The following is an 18,096-nucleotide window of genomic DNA, read 5'->3' on the forward strand; positions in this document are numbered from 1 at the left end:
GGCGTTCATTTCAATGTTCTCTGACCACTGCGGTTGAGATAACACGTTCCATTCTTTAAATAACGTTCTGTGATCTGTGTAGGTGGCCCCTTGGTGTATGACAGGGTGCAGCTGGTGCAGAACTCTGCGACCTTGAACGGGACACAGCGGGTGCTGCTGGATCATGTTATATCTGAGCAGGAGTGTGCAGAGCTCAAACACGTGGCACAAGTAAGGTCGTTACACAGTGTTAATAAAATAAGGGGTTTAAATCACCGGAACCGTCACGGACAACAAAAAATCTTATTGGGCAGGTTTTCTTTTGGTTGACAGTTTTAATGCCCCTTCAGATTTGAAAGCTTCACTTGACTGTTGATGAATGACTGTTTGAACCTGCTCTAACTGTAAAGTTCAGTGTGTGAATCTGCACTTGAAGCTTAACTCTGGCTGTACTCTTGTCTTCCAGGCTGTCACCATAGCAGGAGACGGTTACAGGGGGAAAATATCTCCACACACTCCCAATGAGAAATTTGAAGGAGCCACTGTGCTCAAGACCCTGCAGGTACACTAACCGCTAAAAAAAACTAATTTTAATTAATTATGTTTTAAATGTAAAAAAAAAAAAAACCTTTATATATTATCTAAGCAAATTTAGGGCCCAAAGTTGATCATCAGCTGGGGAGAAGTGTTGGATCTAAAACTGAGAGGTCAAAAATTCAACCAAGCTGATCGAGATTACAACTCAGTGGCTTTATCCTAGGCAGTCATAAAATGTGTCACCCTGTAAAGCTGCCTGTCTTGACTTCGTGTTACAGTCTCTTTTTGTTTTCTCTTCCCCGCAGTATGGCTATGAGGGCAGAGTGCCGATGAGGAGCGCTCGCCTCTTCTACGATATCAGTGAGCGAGCGAGACGCATCATCGAGTCCTACTTCCTGCTCAACTCCACCCTGCACTTCTCCTACACGCACCTGGTGTGCCGCACGGCCATCACAGGTCCATCACGCACGGACACAAATACCGTACACTGTCACTTGATAATGCGTCGAGGGTAACATTGAATGAGCTCAGCTGCACAATAAGCTTAAAGTCCTTACAGACAGTTGTCAGGGAAGCAGAGACGCTACACACCCCCAGTGGATTTAATAAATGCTATCTGCTGCTATCCTTGACGGTTCAGATGATGTATGAGAGGGCAGTGGTAGATTTAATTTCCAGGAAGGAAAACACGGAAATGTACAAAAGACTGTTTCCTGTGTTCATTCAAAAATATCATTTGCTGTGTAGACAAGTATTAATGCGAATTCTAATGACTTTTGTTTTTTTGTGCTCAGGTCAGCAAGACCACAGGAATGACCTGAGTCATCCCATCCATGCTGACAACTGTCTGCTAGATCCCGAGGCCAATGAATGCTGGAAGGAACCACCAGCATACACATACAGAGACTACAGGTACAGTATGAGACTGCTGTTTTAAAAACGCATGAAGGAAATACATCTACTTTGCTGCTGCTGTGTTATACAGTTACACATGTATAATGGTCACTATCATATCGCTCCATTTACTGTTGAGTCTGTACTGATCTTTACTTTTCATTTATTTTCAGCGCACTGTTATATCTAAATGGAGATTTTGAAGGAGGGGACTTCATATTCACAGAAATGGATGCCAAAACCATTACAGTAAGCTGGTTCCCCGGCGATATGAGATTTGGTTCAGAACGAAAGATTTGAAAATGGCACTGCTTTCTGTAGGTCAGGGGTCCGACACCCAGTGGAGGCAGCCATGCTTTATATACATGCAGGTTAATTATTAATTTATTACAGAGACAGTGTTTCTTTTAATCAGTTAGGATTCGACCCTGTAGCAGGACAAACCAATGCACCAATACCAGTGACACTAAACGTAAATGGAATAGGGAAGTGTTGGTGTGACCGACATGAACAGATAACGGTCATTTTAACCTCACCCCTGTCCCTTCTTCATCTCTTTCATCCTCCCCAGGCGTCAGTGAAGCCCAAGTGCGGCAGGATGGTGGGTTTCTCGTCAGGAGGGGAGAATCCACACGGCGTAAAGGCCGTCACTAGCGGGCAGAGGTGTGCTGTAGCTCTGTGGTTCACCCTGAACCCGCTCTTCAGAGAACTGGTAAACGCCTGCTGTAGTTAAAGCACTTGGGCAGCCATGTTGGCTCTGCATAATAGTTTTGCCAATTTGCCTCTAAGGTTATCCTCATTTTAATTCCACTTTTGAGTCAGACACAAGTTTTAAAACGTTGTTACCGCAAACTTATTCTTGTTATAATCTCAATTATGGATTCTTCATTTTTGTGAGCTATGAAGGGAATTTCCTTCAATCAGAAAGGTTTTTGCTCACTCCTTTAATTCAATAAAGCGGCAAGGGCACCATGGGTATATATAGTGATCCATTTTTTCATCTGACAGCTTGTCAACCCACCAGACAAAGCAGCTTTAAATAATCAAATCCTGTCTTTTCAAATCATAAACTGGGCATGACAAGCACAGGATAATTCCTTCCATACATAAATACGAGACCATAGAATTACTGTGTGCCCAAATTAAATTCTGGTTCTAGTGGTGAGCACTGGTGGGAGATTTTAAATTGTCATTCCATTTTGCTAATCGGCTAATTTGAATTTAACAAGTGAACAACTGACATACAATTTAATTTTGTTTGAGAATCACACTCATTATTGCTGTTGTTCCTGTTTATAATATCCCTTCGCTATTCCTGATACCCCTTAATCTCATTTCTCCCTTATTTTTTTCTTTTTCTTCTCCAGGAGAGACTACAGGCGGATGAGGTGATCCAGGCATTGGACGCACAGTCTGTGTGGGGTCAGGGCCTCAACATCAACCCTAAAGATGAACTGTAGAAGCAGAACAGCCCCCCCCCCCGCCCAATCAATTCCTTCCTTATATTTTAACTATTTATTGAATGACCTTTGGATCAGAACATTTCTATTTTTGTACTGGTTGAAGTCCAAGATCGATAAGATTGACATTTTTTTGTGTTTTTTCATATTTCTTTACACACCAGTACTGGAGTCTACCTTTGGTTCTTTTTCTCTCCTTCCAGTGACAGCCTCAAGTTAAGAAAAAGTCCGATTAACTTTTGTTTTGTTTTGGACCTGCTGGGTTTTCTATTGAGGACTGCTCAGACCTGGGATCTGACTGAACTGTGAAGATGCCAAAGAGAAGAACGGCAGTTGACATTTCTCTGCTTTGGTTTGTGCTTGTTCTTATTCTGGACACCATATTCAGTGGCTTATATTAAAAAACACTATGTACAGTGATTAAAAAATACTTTAATTTCAGTGGTCAGTAGTTCAAAATAATATTAGATTTCATCTTTACAAATGGTACTGTTACAGTAGTACTCATACACAATACGTTTTTTGGGGGTTTTTTTCCCATTCCAAAAATAATTATTTTCAAAGTAGGCAGTGCACTGTTTTTCCAATTTGGGTATCTAAGTCTCAAATAGCACTCATTCAAAAAACAAACGAAAAAAAGAGCTCTGTTCTAGTATGGAGAATAATCATTGATCATGCACTCTGTCCTCTGTGTGTCAAGTCTAAAATAGAAAATGTCTTCTGTCACTACTTTGTCCATTTTTCCTCTTGGTGTGATAAATCTCCCCTCTCCTGTCTGGGCACACGGAGCAGAATCCTTTTACATGTTCACTGACATGAGGACATGGTGTTTGTGTGTTGTATGTTGTACTTTAACTTATGTGTTTTTTAAAACAGACAGCTGCTGTTGTAACTGTCTGCATTTGATATGAGTAATTTTTTTTTCATAAAAGATGTCAGTCATTCCTGTTTCAAGGAATACATATTTGTAAGGTCTTTTATTTTTTTCTATTTGTGTTGAAGAAACAGATGATAGGCCGAGTCGTGCACTGTAAATCCCATGGAAAGAAACATACAAAGAGTAGTTTTTTTTTTTTTTTTTCTACATAGATTTAAACTGCTAACCAGAAACTTAATCCTGTCGTTTAATGAGTTTGGCCACTTTTCCTTCAGTGATATTTTATTTTGAAATGCTGTAGCAAACAAAAGTTTATGTGTACATGCCTATGACTTAAAAAATATTATCTCACATCTATATTCAATTGTGTATTTTTGTTCTATTTATTCATGTTTTATTGTTGAGCATAAAATGTTACAAATTGTTCAGCAAAACAAAAATTTCTTTAGTATCAACTAAAAATGCTTTTTATGTCAAGAAAATGATTTGTTTTTTCTGTTTCACATCATCAAACAGTAGGCATATTTACTACAGTACTTTCTTCTTACAGATATATATTTAATTCCTTTACAGGTACATCAGTATAAGTAACCGCTCACAAAATGTAATGTATCCTTGTATTATATTAATGTAAGCAAATTCTCTGATAAAAGGCAAACAGTAAGAACTGGTTCTGCCTTTGTATCGAATCTGCGCAGCACAGCAGTTTGTTAACAGCTCCATTTATAATAAAGTGCATCTGCCTGTAAATAAACCAAAAAATAATTTAGTCAACACATTTTATCACAATTTATATTAATTTAGATTAATTATTTATCCAGGTATCGTCACACTGAGTGGAGGTCACTGCGGTAAACTTTTTTTTAAAGAAATGTGCTTTAACGAAGCACAGGAATCGAAATGACAAAACAAAAACCCTATCAACAACTGAACACAGAATGAACTATGTCTTGTGTTCCACACCGTCTTGTGTTGTATGGTCTGAGATTAAATTACTATATGAGCGGATTCACAGCATCAAAGTAGAATCTAATCCAGTTTTAGGTGATGCTGCGTGAATTCAGCGGGCTTGTCGGGTGTGTTTGGTTCAGAAGCGGTAGGCCAGTTGCTCAGTGAATCTGAATGGCTTGGTTTCATTGACAGTACACAGCAGGTCCCTCATACGTCGGGCTCGCTGCTCCTCCAGCACCAACCTGCGGGAGCGCTCTCGCGCCACCTGCTGCTCCGCTCGCTTCTCCGCCCGCTTTCGCTTCACCCACCTGAGGACGGAGAACATCAGGAGAGATGGTTTTGACACCAAATTTAATGTTAGAATATTAAGTGAACTATTGGCAGATCACATTAAATGCCTGGGCAGAGACACTTTTAGTATTATTACTGAGCATTTATACTAAATCATCAAAAGAAAACCTAAGATATTCTATAGTTTCTTAAAGCAGAGTTATTCTGCTTAGTTGTTGAAACTCCTTTACTAAATTTACTGTATTTAAATGAAATGTTACTGTAGCTTCAGCATGCTGTGCAGCTATTATATAAAGGAAAAATAAACAAAAACAAATATTGGATTGGATTTGGTTTGCAGATACTCGATATTAAAAGAGGATCTGATCAGGATCAAGAGCAAAAAAACAAGTTCAGGACCCTCTACTTTTAACTGATCTTTGTGACTTTCCAACAACAACTCTTAATAGCAATTACTTCAAACAAAGGCTCTGGCCCAGGGACGGCCCTGTAACCCCTAAGATCCTGGGCCCGTACCCAGGGGTTCAGTTCAGTAACACTTTCATGTCTGTGAGTGGCTGGTACAGTTGTTGACTATTACCGATAGCTCAAAAATGACTCTGCATGGTGCTGAGTCTTTTGAAAGTTTGAATTTTTCTGTCAGCATTCGCTGTGCCGACTGTTATTTCAAGACACTGCAAACTCTCTCTACACCTGCTGGGAGCTTTTGCCTGCTCAATGATAGAGAACAGTGCCACCAGCAAGCGAGCAACAAGTGAGCCTAGAACAGAGACTTGCATAAATGGAAATTAACTTAATCTAGACTGCAACTTCAACTGAATGCCACTAGAGGTAAGGAAAATGATAGTTTACTCAGTGCAATGTGTAATTATTTGAGGGGTTGACGTATCAAAAGCCAAATGATAAATACTAAAATTGTAGAGAAATGTTTGATTTAAAAAGGTTAAAAGGTTACTTCATTAATAGTTGAAAATGTAAAAATACTGTAATATTGGCTATGTAATTAATCAAAAAAAATTCCTAAGGGTTTATTACTACAGGTCTTGAATGAAAAAGCTACAAGGATTAAAGTGAACTCACAGTTTGAAGGCACGTTCACACTCCTCCCGGCTGCGTAAGAGGCAACCATCGTTCTCCTCGAGCTTCTGCAGCTCCACCAGCTGTCTCTCTCTCTGCTGCTGCTCCTGCTTCCTCCGAAGCCACAGCCTAAAAGCCTCCTTTGAGTCACTGTGCGAAGAGTCTTTCTGCGTGTAGAAGTAGAAATGAATGCAGTAATTAAGTGGAAATGATTAGCAAACATTCATTATGCGATGTGTTTGAATGGCTCTAACTAGTGCTGTAATTTGCTTTTCCTTGAATTTTCTGTGAACGAGTTTGGGATAACAGTTTTATTTCTGTTCTGTAATTACAGTTAAATTTTCTAAATCCTCTAAAATTAGATTACAGTGAAGCCTCTTGCTACCTACATGAATTCTGTATCAATGTTTCTTTTCATTTTGATATTCTAAAGCAATTATATTAGTTAAAGAACACATGACCTAGTGCTTGTTAAATAGTAAACCAATTGAATTAGACTAGGGACAGGACAATGAAAGGATAGTGGCTGACTAATCAATACAAATAATTGCTAATATCTAATAAAAACAAAACTGTTCAAATGACCAGCCATAGAGCCTTGTTTCATTATGATCAACTTTGTAATTGTGTTTTAGTAGGTTGGTGGGCCCCCTTGTGGCCATACCTTAGAATTCATCCTCTCCATCTCCTGAGCTCGGTGGATCCTTCTCTCCTCCTGTAGCTGCTCTCTCTTCCTCATCAGCCAGGCTTTGAACGCCAGCTCATTCTCCTGCCTCTTCTGCTCCTCCTCCTCATGTTTTCTATGCTCTGCCTGACATGGCGAACAAGAGGGATCAAAAACCCGATTCAAGTAATTAACAACATTACGGAAACATAAAAATGATGCATATGCAATTTTGTTATTTGATTGTAAATGTGCTATTTTTTCTGGTCAGAGTTCAGAAGTTACACATTTTTTATTAACTTCTATTTGATCAACTGTATCCCTTCTTTCCTACCTCTCTGGCCAGCTTCTCCTTCCTCTCCTGGATCCTATACAGCAGCTCTTTCTGCTGGGGGGAGAGGGCGTAGGTGGCCTGGAAGGGTGTCCCAGTGGCTGACTGCACCCGCCGCTTGCTGCCTTTCCTCTGGCTGCCTCTCTGGCTGTGGCTGGCTGAGCTGGGCCTGTTCCTGGGCTGCACTGGAGGTCTGGGGGCCTGGAGGTGATCAACGCCCTGCTGGAAGGGGGAAGAGCCAGCACGAAAACGAGGAGAGGAGGAGGAACTGTGGATCTTAGTTGAGCTCATAGTCTGCCCCTGGAGACGTGAGTAGTCGCTGTAGTTGCTTGCGATAGGAGGGAGCAGTCCTTGACTCTCCACCTCTTTCAAGCTGACCAGGTCAAACTTCCCATCTTTTTCTACAAGGACTCTGCCCTCCTTTACCCCATGCCCTCCATCACTGCTCCCCCAAGCCCTGCCAGATTCTCCGGATCCTACACTTTCTTCCCGAGGAGAAAGTTTTAGCTCAGACAGCTTCCCTGACACTTCAGTCTCTGCCTCCGTATCCTTCGCTTTAGCCTTGTTCTCCTTTCCCCCTTCCAACCCATCGCTTTTGCCATCTTTCCCAAACTGCAGGGGAGGCACCACCAGGTCCACCAGCGTCTCTTTAAAATGCAGCCGCCTGCGCCTCGTCATATCTGGAGCTTCCTGGTCCTGCAGCTCCCGGTTAGCCTGCTCGATCTTCTCCAGAATGTACTTCTTCTCCTCATCTGTCTGCTCATCCTCCCCTGGAGGAGGTGGGACTATAGGTGATGACTTATTTGGGCTGTCTCTGTCAGGGTCGTACTCCAATGGCTCCATAGGTGAGGGCCACCTCTCTTCATCTTCTTCCATCTCCTCTGTTGTGTTATCTGTCTTCTCTTCTTTGTATCTTTTCTCCTTTTGCTTCATTTCTTGCTGTTTCTCATCCTCCTCCAGTTCTTTGTCAATTTCTGTCTCGATGTCATCATAGTCGGGACCCTGTGGGATGGAAAAGTCGGAGGTACACTGTATTCATTAATTAGGTTTGAATGTAAATAAATAACCAGCATCAGTACTTAGCAGGTAGTAGGTTCGCTGGTGTGAGAACAGACATTTATAAGTGTGTTCATCAATATTGCATCCAGCAGTGGCACAGGGAAAGTATGTCACTGTATGTCAACAGAGTAGGTTTCACGTGCAAACAGTGAGATGTGCCAGCTCGGGTAACTCAAAACTACTCACTGTCACACTTTCACAGAGCAGGGTCAGGGACCCATTTAACACCCAGTCGGCAGTAAGCAGATCCGATAAAACAAAGACGCAAGGTGATAAAAAGGTAGAGCAAAAGTACAAAGAGGAGATGGAAGCAGTCTGCCCTGTGGTCGCACTTTGCATATTGAGGCCTGACTTACCTGGTCCTCACTCCGGCCTTCCTCACTGATCAACCAGTCCAGATCCTTCTCAAAGTCGTCCTCATACTCCTCCTGGGACTTTGTGCAAACCACCTGACTCATAATCTACTGAGAGAAGATCAGAGACAAAATTTTGCCACACTACTTGCTGGACCTAAGAAAAGTGATAACAGCCAGTCAGTCCTAAGCAAGATCTACTGGCCAGAAAACCAATAAATAAGTTCTGGGTATTCATGGCCCCCAGAGAATGACACATGTTGATTCCTGTGACATGCTACCAACAGGGAAAATTTCATATTTTAGCCCCATTACTAGTTAACTTTGATAATTAAAAAAAAAAAAAAAAATCATCATTATTTAGCTTGTTCCCTTAAACACTTCTGCACTCTGGGATCCAAAGCACTGCAGCCTCTATAGGTCACTTTTTGGTATGAATCCTGAAGATATGTTCTGGTCATTCTATCCATTCAGCCTCTCTGGTGCAAATCAAGGAATTAAATTTTCAGCCCAGGTTGTGTAGTCTTTGATCGTCTGGTTTATTTATATCTAATGACATCTTTGACATCTCGGCACATCCATAACTACACCACTGACTTAACATTTACACTTTGTACACTATGATGTACATATGTATATTGTATTACATTGTAGTGACCAAAGTCCACAGATGTTTACCGCACGGATGTCACCTCATTTAATCAAGGTATGAATAGCCCAAAGAGGTTAACATATCTGGGACTGCCCACCCGTCAGTGGAGTCACTCATGTGTGGGAGATGAGTGGCAATGCTAGATAACCTATGACCTGAGTGACTGAGGATCTAAACAGACAGGCAGCACCCAGCCTATAGTACGGATCAGGATGTCCCATTAGGTTCCCTCTATTTGGATAATCTAAATCACATCACACAAAACAAATTACAAGCCAAATACTCCAAATTATGCGTTTGGTTTCGTTTTTGTGTCACAGCGGGAATGAAGAACCACTCATATCAGCCTGGCCATCACCACATCACAGTATGTATATGGGTTACATGTGCGATTGGTCGCCATCTACTGGAGAGAAACCAGTACTGCAGGATTAGGAGTAAACTATTGTTATTGTTTTGAGTACACATATTCCCTGTCTGCTATCATGTGCGTTATGTTTATTGTAGCCGTTGTATCTGTATTTCTGTTGTAACTCAGAAACCACTTTCACTGGCTACAAGGCAGGATGTAACACAAATAGACTGTGTAATCCTGTTTATCTTTATAGCTCGGCGGCTTATAAAAATAAACAGGACAGATACAGAATAAGAGGGTAAGCTTTAGAACAGAGTTTGTGCCTATAGGACATATATTAATCAACATTTTGGCTGCCGTGAATAACAGCATTAAAAAAAATAAATAAAAGAATTCTGGTACTGGGGCTCTTAAACTCACCACCAGCTGGTTCGTAATAAGTGCTCCTGTTCAGTTAAAAGCGGTGAAAGAAGACCTCCCGCCCGGCTGTTTGGTGAGTATTTCTCCATCTAACCGGCCCACATACTGCCTGGCAGCCCGCGGAGCAACACCTGAGCACATAATCTGCTTCTGGTCCCTCCGCAGCCCTAAAAGGTTTACTGGGCCCGTCGTCATAGAGACCTACAACACGCTTTACTACTGGCGCATGCGCAGTCAGGACATACGCGAACCGAAACTCATTATACGGTTAATAAAATCTCCATGTACACAATGTAAACAAGTTAAAACACCCAAATGTTACAAAAAAATATTGTAGTCTGGTAGGAAATTTTAAAAGGTAACTAAAAAAAATGAAATAGCACTGTTTCTGGGGGTTAATTTAACATATGAAAAGCCAGCTACCGTATCAAACAAGATTAAAATGTATTATTGATTGCAAGGATCACATTAGCTTAACCATTTTTTTTCGTGCTCGGTCTATCTCAGAAAAGGGACCGGATTAAATGTGTGTCATTTGGATTATGGTAATTTGAATAATTGCAAATTTGTCTGGGAGTAGGCAGTACTAAAGCACAAACTCACCTGTAATTATAAAGGCTTTAAGGTGGGCTTTGTATTATCACCTCTCTTGTAGAGAGAGAATGATCAAAAAGTTGCAGACAAAACAATACAAGAGACAAGAACTTGAAACAAAGGCAACGCCAGTTCAGTGCATATCTACCATTTTATTTACAAAAATCTTGAATTAATTTACAAACTCATGTTTAACCAGGTTACAGACGTTTTCCTGGGGAAATGGGTGCCCACCCCATTTTTAGTTTGGTTAATATTTAGTCATGTTTACAGCACGGGACCATTGGACAGCGGTACCAGCCAGTCGACTCTATTTCTGGACCTTGTTCATAATGAAATGACTGAATAATATGAAATAGATCATTTAACATATTTTAAATATCCACATGGATTTGATAATGATGGGGGGTTATACTGCAAATATTACATTATGAGCAAAAGACAATTTAAACCTAAACAACGGTACATAACACAACAACAAAAGCAGCACTTGAATTCATCCTTACTGCTAGACAGAAAACGGAGCACATGAGGAGTACTGGAACGCAACATTTGATTTCGGGCGCACTGCACTGTGGGTTTTGAAGTCTCTTGAAGGCTTTCACCACTGGGAAAGCTCGGCAACGCAAGCGGCGGAGAACGACATCTCCCGTGTTGCGTCTGTCACTACCGCGGAACTACACGCCCCCTTGTCTCGAAGCACGACTGGAAGCACGTATGCACAACTTCTGATAATGTTTTGAATACTTAGTAAGAACACTGTAGCTGCCCACGACCGGTACGCAGTACTACGCACCGAGGAAGCAGCGGGTGTTTCTCTCAAAAATGGCTACCATCGTGTTTTGCACAGTAAACAAAACAGCTCTGACTACGGCCAGACAATGTTTGACTAAACATTTAAAGGGGTTTGCTAGTGCAAGACACTCGCATCTGCCGTCTCCCTCCACTCACAGCCCGTCAGGGACCTTGCTAGCGAGAACGAGATGGTTTTCCAGGGGCGCCGGGGTAAGGTTTATGTCCCATGGGACCGCAGGCAGATCCGCAGCCGGACGAACCAGAAGGGGAGCCCTGGCGCTCAGCGGAGCTGCAGCAGTGACAGCAGCAGCTGCTGTAGCTGGGTTTTTCGCCAACGCTAACCACTTCCAGCGTGCGGAAATGGCAACGAAAGTCTCCCAAGCCGCCGAGGAGAAGGAGCAAGAGGGGGACATACTGGAGAGATGCCGGGGGTTCATGTCTCCTCCGGTAACTGACATCAGCGTCCTGCAGGGAAGGAAAGGGGAGATGCGTACGAGGATGGAGATGCTGATCATGGAGACGCAGGCCGAGTTCTGCAGAGCCTTGCAGGATGTGGACGGCGGGACGTTCAAGGTGGATCGGTGGGACAGGAAGGAAGGTGAGGGGGTGGGGGTGGGGGGGTCACCCGATGCAGTGATGAAAAACTGCACAGCTCAATGTGGAGCAGAACAGATCCATTTTCATCCTAACCATAAACTCGAGGGTATTTATGAGATTCTCCAAGTGCTGGAGTTTCAAGCATGCTGCTTATTTTTGTGCTGAAAGCAATACAGATGCACGTCATAAACAGGCAGGCAGCAGAACAAACAATATCAATTCAGTCTTTTACCGTTCATTCCATCTTGACCCTGTATGTGTGTGTGTGTCAGGTGGAGGAGGAATCAGCTGTGTGATGCAGGATGGAAAGGTGTTTGAGAAGGCAGGGGTGAATGTGTCAGTAGTATTCGGGAACCTGACCGAGGAGGCCGCCAGGCAGATGACGAGCAGAGGGAAAGTCCTCAAAGGGAAAGATGGTGAGTTCTGTTGACCTGACATTTGTATGCAAGCATAAAGCTTGATATAGCTCCTCACCAGAAGAAGTGTGTTAACCTACGTTCAGAGTAACACATCATAGAGTGAGCAGTCCTTTTACGTAGCACTTCTGATACACACTCAGAAATTCACTGATTTTTGCATCTACTAACAGAGTTCTGCTCTTATTTTGCACTTTAAGCTCCTTTTTATGTTTTTGTATGATGCTCTAATGGACATTAAAACATGCCTGAACTGTGTCTATGTATGAACTTTTAATATTATGCTCTGTTTCTCCCAGGGAAGCTGCCATTTTGTGCCATGGGTGTGAGCTCTGTTATCCACCCCAAGAACCCCCACATCCCCACAGTGCACTTCAACTACAGATATTTTGAGATCGAGGAGGAAGATGGTGAGTGTGTGATTGTCAGTTCTTGACGTAAACAGTTTTGTCTTGGTGTCAGTGACACTATTGGGTAAGTGAATGAATGATGACCCTTGTTTCCTTCTTCTTTGTCTGTGTGTGATGTGTGTATGTGTGTGCTCCAGGCTCTAAGCAGTGGTGGTTCGGTGGAGGCACAGACCTGACTCCAGTTTATGTTAATAAAGAAGATGCGTTTCACTTCCACAACACCCTGAAGGAGGCCTGCGACCAGCACCACCCGCAGTACTACCCTGATTTTAAGCAATGGTACAGTTTGACTCATGAATAGTCCCCTGGAAGTGAAACTCCACATACTGTGTACTTATCTGTACGTCTGATTTCTGTGTATTTCTCTGTGTGGATTACAATGGGTGTTTCCTCACTGTAATATAATGATAAGAGGAAGTCTTTGCCTAAAATCTGCAGTTGCAGAAAAACCGTTGAGCCATGACGTTCCATGACAGAAATGGGTGTGGTTTATCTGATGTGGCGCGGAATAAGAAAATTTTGTCATCTTAATTCGAAGTTATATTTAAAGGGAATAGTTTGAAATTTTAGGAAATAAATGTCTGCATTCTTGCTGAGAGTTACATGCAAAGATTGATACCACTTTCATATCTTGCCATTACATATGGAGCTACTGCCAGTTGCCAGTCAGCTCTGGCTGACCTTAAGAGGTGCTGGTAGGAAGAATGTTTTGTTTTTATTAAACCTTCAGAAAGAGCCAGGCTAGTTGTTTCCCCATTCTTCCAGTCTTTATGCTAAGCTAAGCTCACTATGTCTTGGCTGTAGCTTCATATTCAGTGAAGACACAAGATTGGTTGAATTTGCATATTTCTAAAAATGTCATACTATTCCTTTAAGTAGTGACCAAAGCAAAAACAAGTAGCAGTCAAAAAGCAGTACCTTTTAAAATCCCACTACTGCGACTGATGTCCTCTCATCTGACCTATTTTCAATTCCCTTGTCATACCTGTACTTTAACCAACCTTTTATGATTCTTTTGGAGTACTGACCAAATTAAAACGACATGAAAACACACCAAATCTATAGTGCAGCTACTTTGAAGTTTAATAAAGGAGAAAACATGCAACAACCAAATTTAAAATACATTTTTATGTCAGCCCCTCAGCATTGGTTGACACAGGACTAGCAATGAAGTAGCAAACATACGTCATGTAGTGCAGGTGTTGCTTTCCACTGTAGCCACAGTTGAATCTTCCACCATGCACCTGACAGATAGCCTGACATGGAAACTAGATGATTTTCCAAACCAATTCTTTTGTTCTCTAGGTGTGACAGATACTTCTATATCCGCCACAGAGGAGAGACTCGAGGTATAGGAGGGATCTTCTTCGATGACCTGGACTCCCCGAGTCAGGAAGAAGCATTCAATTTTGTCAAGAGCTGTGCCCGCACTGTGGTGCCCTGTTACCTGCCTATCGTATACAAACATCTCAATGACTCCTTTACTGATGAGGAGAAGGACTGGCAGCAAGTACGACGAGGCAGGTGAGAAAAAGACACACAAAATAACGTGGCTGTTGATGAGTATTTCATATATTTTACATAGGAGATCGATAAAAGGAGATTTTGTGAGTTGATATATATATATATATATATTTTTTTTTTAATTTTAAAGCCAATTTTAGTTCAATAACTAAAGACTTTGAAGATTTCATTGGCCGAAGTCAATCATAGTGAGTCATAACTCACCGCCTTACTTCTATACCTACAGTAGTATCTGCTAAAGTCTTAATAGTTTTAGGACTTCTCATTCTTTCAGTCACTTATCACTTGCATTGTTTGACCAGCTATTAAAGCTGCAATTTTCAAATTGGCTACAGTATACTTAAAAAACCTAACACTGATCCTGGAGTCTTTTCCATACATAAAATTACTGCTTTAAAAGTCAGTCAGGTTAACATTTCGTTTTCTTAATTTTGTAAAAGTTAAGACTTTGACATCCACTAATGAAATAATGCAAAAATGATTTATGACAAAGCTTTGTTGTAGACTCCATGCACAGCCCGTGTGGTCCAAAGCCAGAGCAGATCCTCGCAGAGCTTACTGCCTCAGCAGGGAGTCTTGAGTCATCCAGTGAGAGATTAACAACACAGAGAATGAGCTAAAGTGCTAGTTTATGAAAGGGAAAAAGCATGGTATTGAGCCTGAACCTCGGGTAGGTGAAGTAATATGGGAGGGAGGAGAAAGAAGATGCTAAACTGGAGTGAATGGTGTAAATTAACCACGGGTCAGTTTCATCAGTGAACTTAAGTAAACTGAACAAATTGCATTAAAAAGTTGTGAGCTTCTGCCGCTGAAAGTGCAGATTCATTTGTACGTAAACAGTGTTTTAGGTTGATGTGTTGGTGACAGGCAATAAGCAAAGATGGATGAGGGTAATTTGAATTTGGTTACTTTGTAACCATAGAAAGGATGATGCTCTGCAGCCAAGACTACTATATCAGAGCTATTTACCAGCACATAAATGCACCAACCTGGGGGACTTCAATTCCTGTCCAACAATAATGTTAACCTAAAGCAAAGCTGACTAAATGTTCACTGTGCTGGATGGCCTACATAGCTCAAGCAAGTTTTAAATCAAGTCTGTTTTCATACCGTACTTGAAATACTGTAAAAAGAAGCCAATAGCTGCCTGTAAAGAAGATAAAGCCTCATTAAAATCCAAGATTTATGGTTCTCAGGTTGCTGTGGACTAGTTATCAGTTGTAGAATAAGGCACAAAAGATGTAAACTTAATATATCATAAATTATGAGAAGCCACGTGTCTACAGTAGGTTTTGTGTGTTTGTCCTGTAGATATGTGGAGTTCAACCTGGTGTATGACAGGGGAGTGAAGTTTGGCTTGGCCACGCCGGGCTCCAGAATTGAGAGCATCCTCATGTCCCTCCCCCTCACCGCCAGGTAAGAAAACACTGGTTTGAGGCAGCGGTTGCCCTGCTCTTGTATGACAGCGATGAGCTGTCTGTGTTGCTTGGTAACAAACTCACCTTTCATCCTCAGGTGGGAATACATGCACGAGCCTGCCAAAGGTACCCAGGAGGCTGAGATACTGGAAGTGTTACGAAACCCCAAGGAGTGGGTGTGACCACAGTTTAGGTTTACATGGGAAAATGCACAAAACATTCAGAAAAACGTCTTTGTTGTATTTGATAATTGTGTGACCTGTTTGACTAGATCAGCAGCGGTTAACATCACGATTACCAAAATAATATGAACTTGCTTTGCAATTGCGTAGGAGTTTTTTAATCTGTCCCGGTACTTTTCTCTTTCCTGTTTCCTATTTTTTGTCATATCACCCTTGTTGAAATTTAATCACAGGGGATTTTAATAATGTAATGTATGAGACATTGTGTTGTTCAACTCAATGAATGAGCTTTGTGCCAATGCTTACTGAAGTGCAAAGTAAAACAAGACCAGATAATGTAACTTCACAGGTGAACATTGCACCTGCTTTTAGGTCATCTCACATTGATGATGTGCTACTTTTAAGAAGTGTTTGTGTCAAACTCTACTTGCTCTACTTGAAGCCATCTGAGCTCTACTCTCCTCTGTGCTTCTTTAACAAGGCACTGAAAGGGAAAACTAGGTCAAACTGAGCCACTGTGTTTGTATGTGTGGCACTACTTGTACCAAATGTTAATAAATCTAGTTTTGATGTGCATCTGCTCACCACAATGTGCTATTCTTGACAGTCAAAGATAGATAAAAAGATTTAACTGTTCCCGGTTGAGCCCCATTTACACTGTGGTTGGTCATTCATTTGTGGTAAATGAGTCACATCCTGCTTTGTTTGAACAGCAGTAAATGGTACTTGGATTTTGGATTATGTCCCACAGAGAGGATAAATGTGGATCACAGGCCAGGTGGTTCCTTTAGAGACAGAAGAATATCTCCAAAAAAAATGTTCATGAGTTGTATCCTTTAAAAATAATTTATAGCTAACAATTATAATAAGTTGTGTATTTTAATACCTTTTACCCTAATATTCCACAGAAAACTTGAGTTAACCACTGAAATCCAGGACCAATTGTAATGCCTTCATTCTCGATTTCTTGTGACTTTGCACACATTTACCTTTTATTCACTCTTTCATGTAACTTTGTTCAGTCTCTCACAACTTTGAGTCAGTTTTTAGAGACTTAACAAAGCTCAGCGCTGTATCATTGTATTGTTTGTAAAATTATGATATTCTGGGGACACAAGCAGGGAAGAGGAGAACCGTAGAAAACGTTCACCATTAACTTATACACGCATTGGATCATATTCTTGAGACACTGAAAGAAATTATGCAGAGCATGTTCTGAAATTTTTTATTACAAATTAATTCAAGCTTTTGCACATATCAAGGATTTATAACAAGTTCCTTCACATTTCATGTTATATAACATTTTGTTTGTTTGATAAGGCATTGTAAAAACAGGGCTCTGTAAGTAACAGTCCAACAACGGACCTAACCAAAATGGCTACCCCTACCAGCACAACTCAGTTCTAGGTCATAGCAAGTGCTGGGGTTCAAAGGTCAACTCACAAAAAAGTTACAATAGTAGTCAGTACTCAAAGTCTGAGGTGTAGACAGGAAATGTGACTTTTATCAGTGTCAAGTGAAAACTAGATATATTTGGTTTTTAGAGTATGCAGCAACATTGCATACAGATTATGAAAACTTTTTTTTAGAGGATTACAGCGACATCGTTATTGCTGAGAGTCACGCTGAAGACTTCAAACCAGAGTGTCCTAGTTTTCATTAAAACGGCTCATTTGGAGCTTAAACACAGAGTGCCTTCTTTTATTCACAACCTAGTGTATAATCGTTTCATTAGTATCAATGCATTCAGTGTATTCCTATGCAGTAAAAACAATCCCACTGTAACTAACTTTCACACGCGGACTATACATATTTATAAACAGGTACATTACACATGCTAAACATGGACACTGTCCATAGTGATATTAAATACAGAGCTTCTCCCTTCTTTTCCCAAAGCTTCTGTCTCTATTGCTTTCTGTCCCACATTCCTATGCAAGTCACCCCACAACTTACATTTATTGTTGCAAACCTAGTTGAAGAATCCTCAGTGTAGGTTTAGTGAAAGTAGCACAGCAAAAGACCCTATAGCCATATCAAATACAGTTGCATTCGTTTTAGGGGAAAGAGTGGGGAAATATTTTCACAGCTAAAGCAGGCTCTGAGCAACTGTCAGCGGCCCAGAGTGAACACAGACGAGCGAGCACTGACCCATCAACGAACAGTGCAGAGCCAGATCCAACCTCGGGTGTACAGACCAAGCTGCATGCATTACCACACATTCACAAAATGTATTTCAGCACCCACTTTAAAACCGATG

The 18,096-nt window shown here is 41.3% G+C and overlaps 3 protein-coding genes across 3 annotated transcripts in view; 2 read left to right on the top strand and 1 right to left on the bottom strand.

Annotated features, from left to right (window-relative positions):
• p3h2 (prolyl 3-hydroxylase 2) overlaps positions 1–2,902 on the top strand; it is a 56,397-nt gene extending 53,495 nt beyond the window's left edge. Inside the window, exons 9-15 of the mRNA XM_040128851.1 lie at positions 83–210; positions 446–541; positions 822–972; positions 1,311–1,428; positions 1,584–1,659; positions 1,982–2,122; positions 2,778–2,902. Coding sequence (XP_039984785.1) covers positions 83–210; positions 446–541; positions 822–972; positions 1,311–1,428; positions 1,584–1,659; positions 1,982–2,122; positions 2,778–2,870 — 803 coding nt within the window. The 3' untranslated portion in view covers positions 2,871–2,902. The remainder of the gene's footprint in view (positions 1–82; positions 211–445; positions 542–821; positions 973–1,310; positions 1,429–1,583; positions 1,660–1,981; positions 2,123–2,777) is intronic.
• Positions 2,903–4,217: 1,315 nt separating this feature from the next.
• On the bottom strand, positions 4,218–8,578 carry ccdc181 (coiled-coil domain containing 181). The gene is made up of 5 exons (XM_040128852.1): positions 8,477–8,578; positions 7,065–8,063; positions 6,731–6,877; positions 6,070–6,233; positions 4,218–5,006 (listed from the first exon to the last, which is right to left on the bottom strand). The coding sequence occupies exons 1-5, from the start codon at positions 8,576–8,578 to the stop codon at positions 4,835–4,837; spliced, it is 1,584 nt and encodes a 527-aa protein (XP_039984786.1). The 3' UTR covers positions 4,218–4,834.
• Positions 8,579–11,121: 2,543 nt separating this feature from the next.
• cpox (coproporphyrinogen oxidase) lies at positions 11,122–17,058 on the top strand. Its single transcript, XM_040128015.1, has 7 exons — positions 11,122–11,887; positions 12,159–12,302; positions 12,602–12,712; positions 12,850–12,991; positions 14,018–14,236; positions 15,548–15,652; positions 15,752–17,058. Exons 1-7 carry the CDS (start codon positions 11,320–11,322, stop codon positions 15,834–15,836), a joined length of 1,374 nt encoding a protein of 457 aa, XP_039983949.1. The 5' UTR covers positions 11,122–11,319; the 3' UTR covers positions 15,837–17,058.
• Positions 17,059–18,096: the final 1,038 nt, after the last annotated feature.

The sequence above is a fragment of the Xiphias gladius genome, chromosome 6 (genome assembly GCF_016859285.1).
Source record: "Xiphias gladius isolate SHS-SW01 ecotype Sanya breed wild chromosome 6, ASM1685928v1, whole genome shotgun sequence".
In the NCBI taxonomy this organism is placed as follows: Eukaryota; Metazoa; Chordata; class Actinopteri; order Istiophoriformes; family Xiphiidae; genus Xiphias; species Xiphias gladius.

What these genes read in the sequence shown, in the direction of transcription:
- cpox (XM_040128015.1), top strand. Translation starts at nt 11,320, where the DNA reads ATGGCTACCATCGTGTTTTGCACAGTAAACAAAACAGCTCTGACTACG. An exon ending in AGTCCTCAAAGGGAAAGATG is followed by an intron (nt 12,303 to 12,601) that starts GTGAGTTCTGTT and finishes TGTTTCTCCCAG; the next exon opens with GGAAGCTGCCATTTTGTGCC. An exon ending in TCCCTCCCCCTCACCGCCAG is followed by an intron (nt 15,653 to 15,751) that starts GTAAGAAAACAC and finishes TTTCATCCTCAG; the next exon opens with GTGGGAATACATGCACGAGC.
- ccdc181 (XM_040128852.1), bottom strand. Translation starts at nt 8,578, where the DNA reads ATGAGTCAGGTGGTTTGCACAAAGTCCCAGGAGGAGTATGAGGACGAC. An exon ending in AGGAGAAGCTGGCCAGAGAG is followed by an intron (nt 6,878 to 7,064) that starts GTAGGAAAGAAG and finishes TCGCCATGTCAG; the next exon opens with GCAGAGCATAGAAAACATGA. An exon ending in TGTGAACGTGCCTTCAAACT is followed by an intron (nt 5,007 to 6,069) that starts GTGAGTTCACTT and finishes CTCCGTCCTCAG; the next exon opens with GTGGGTGAAGCGAAAGCGGG.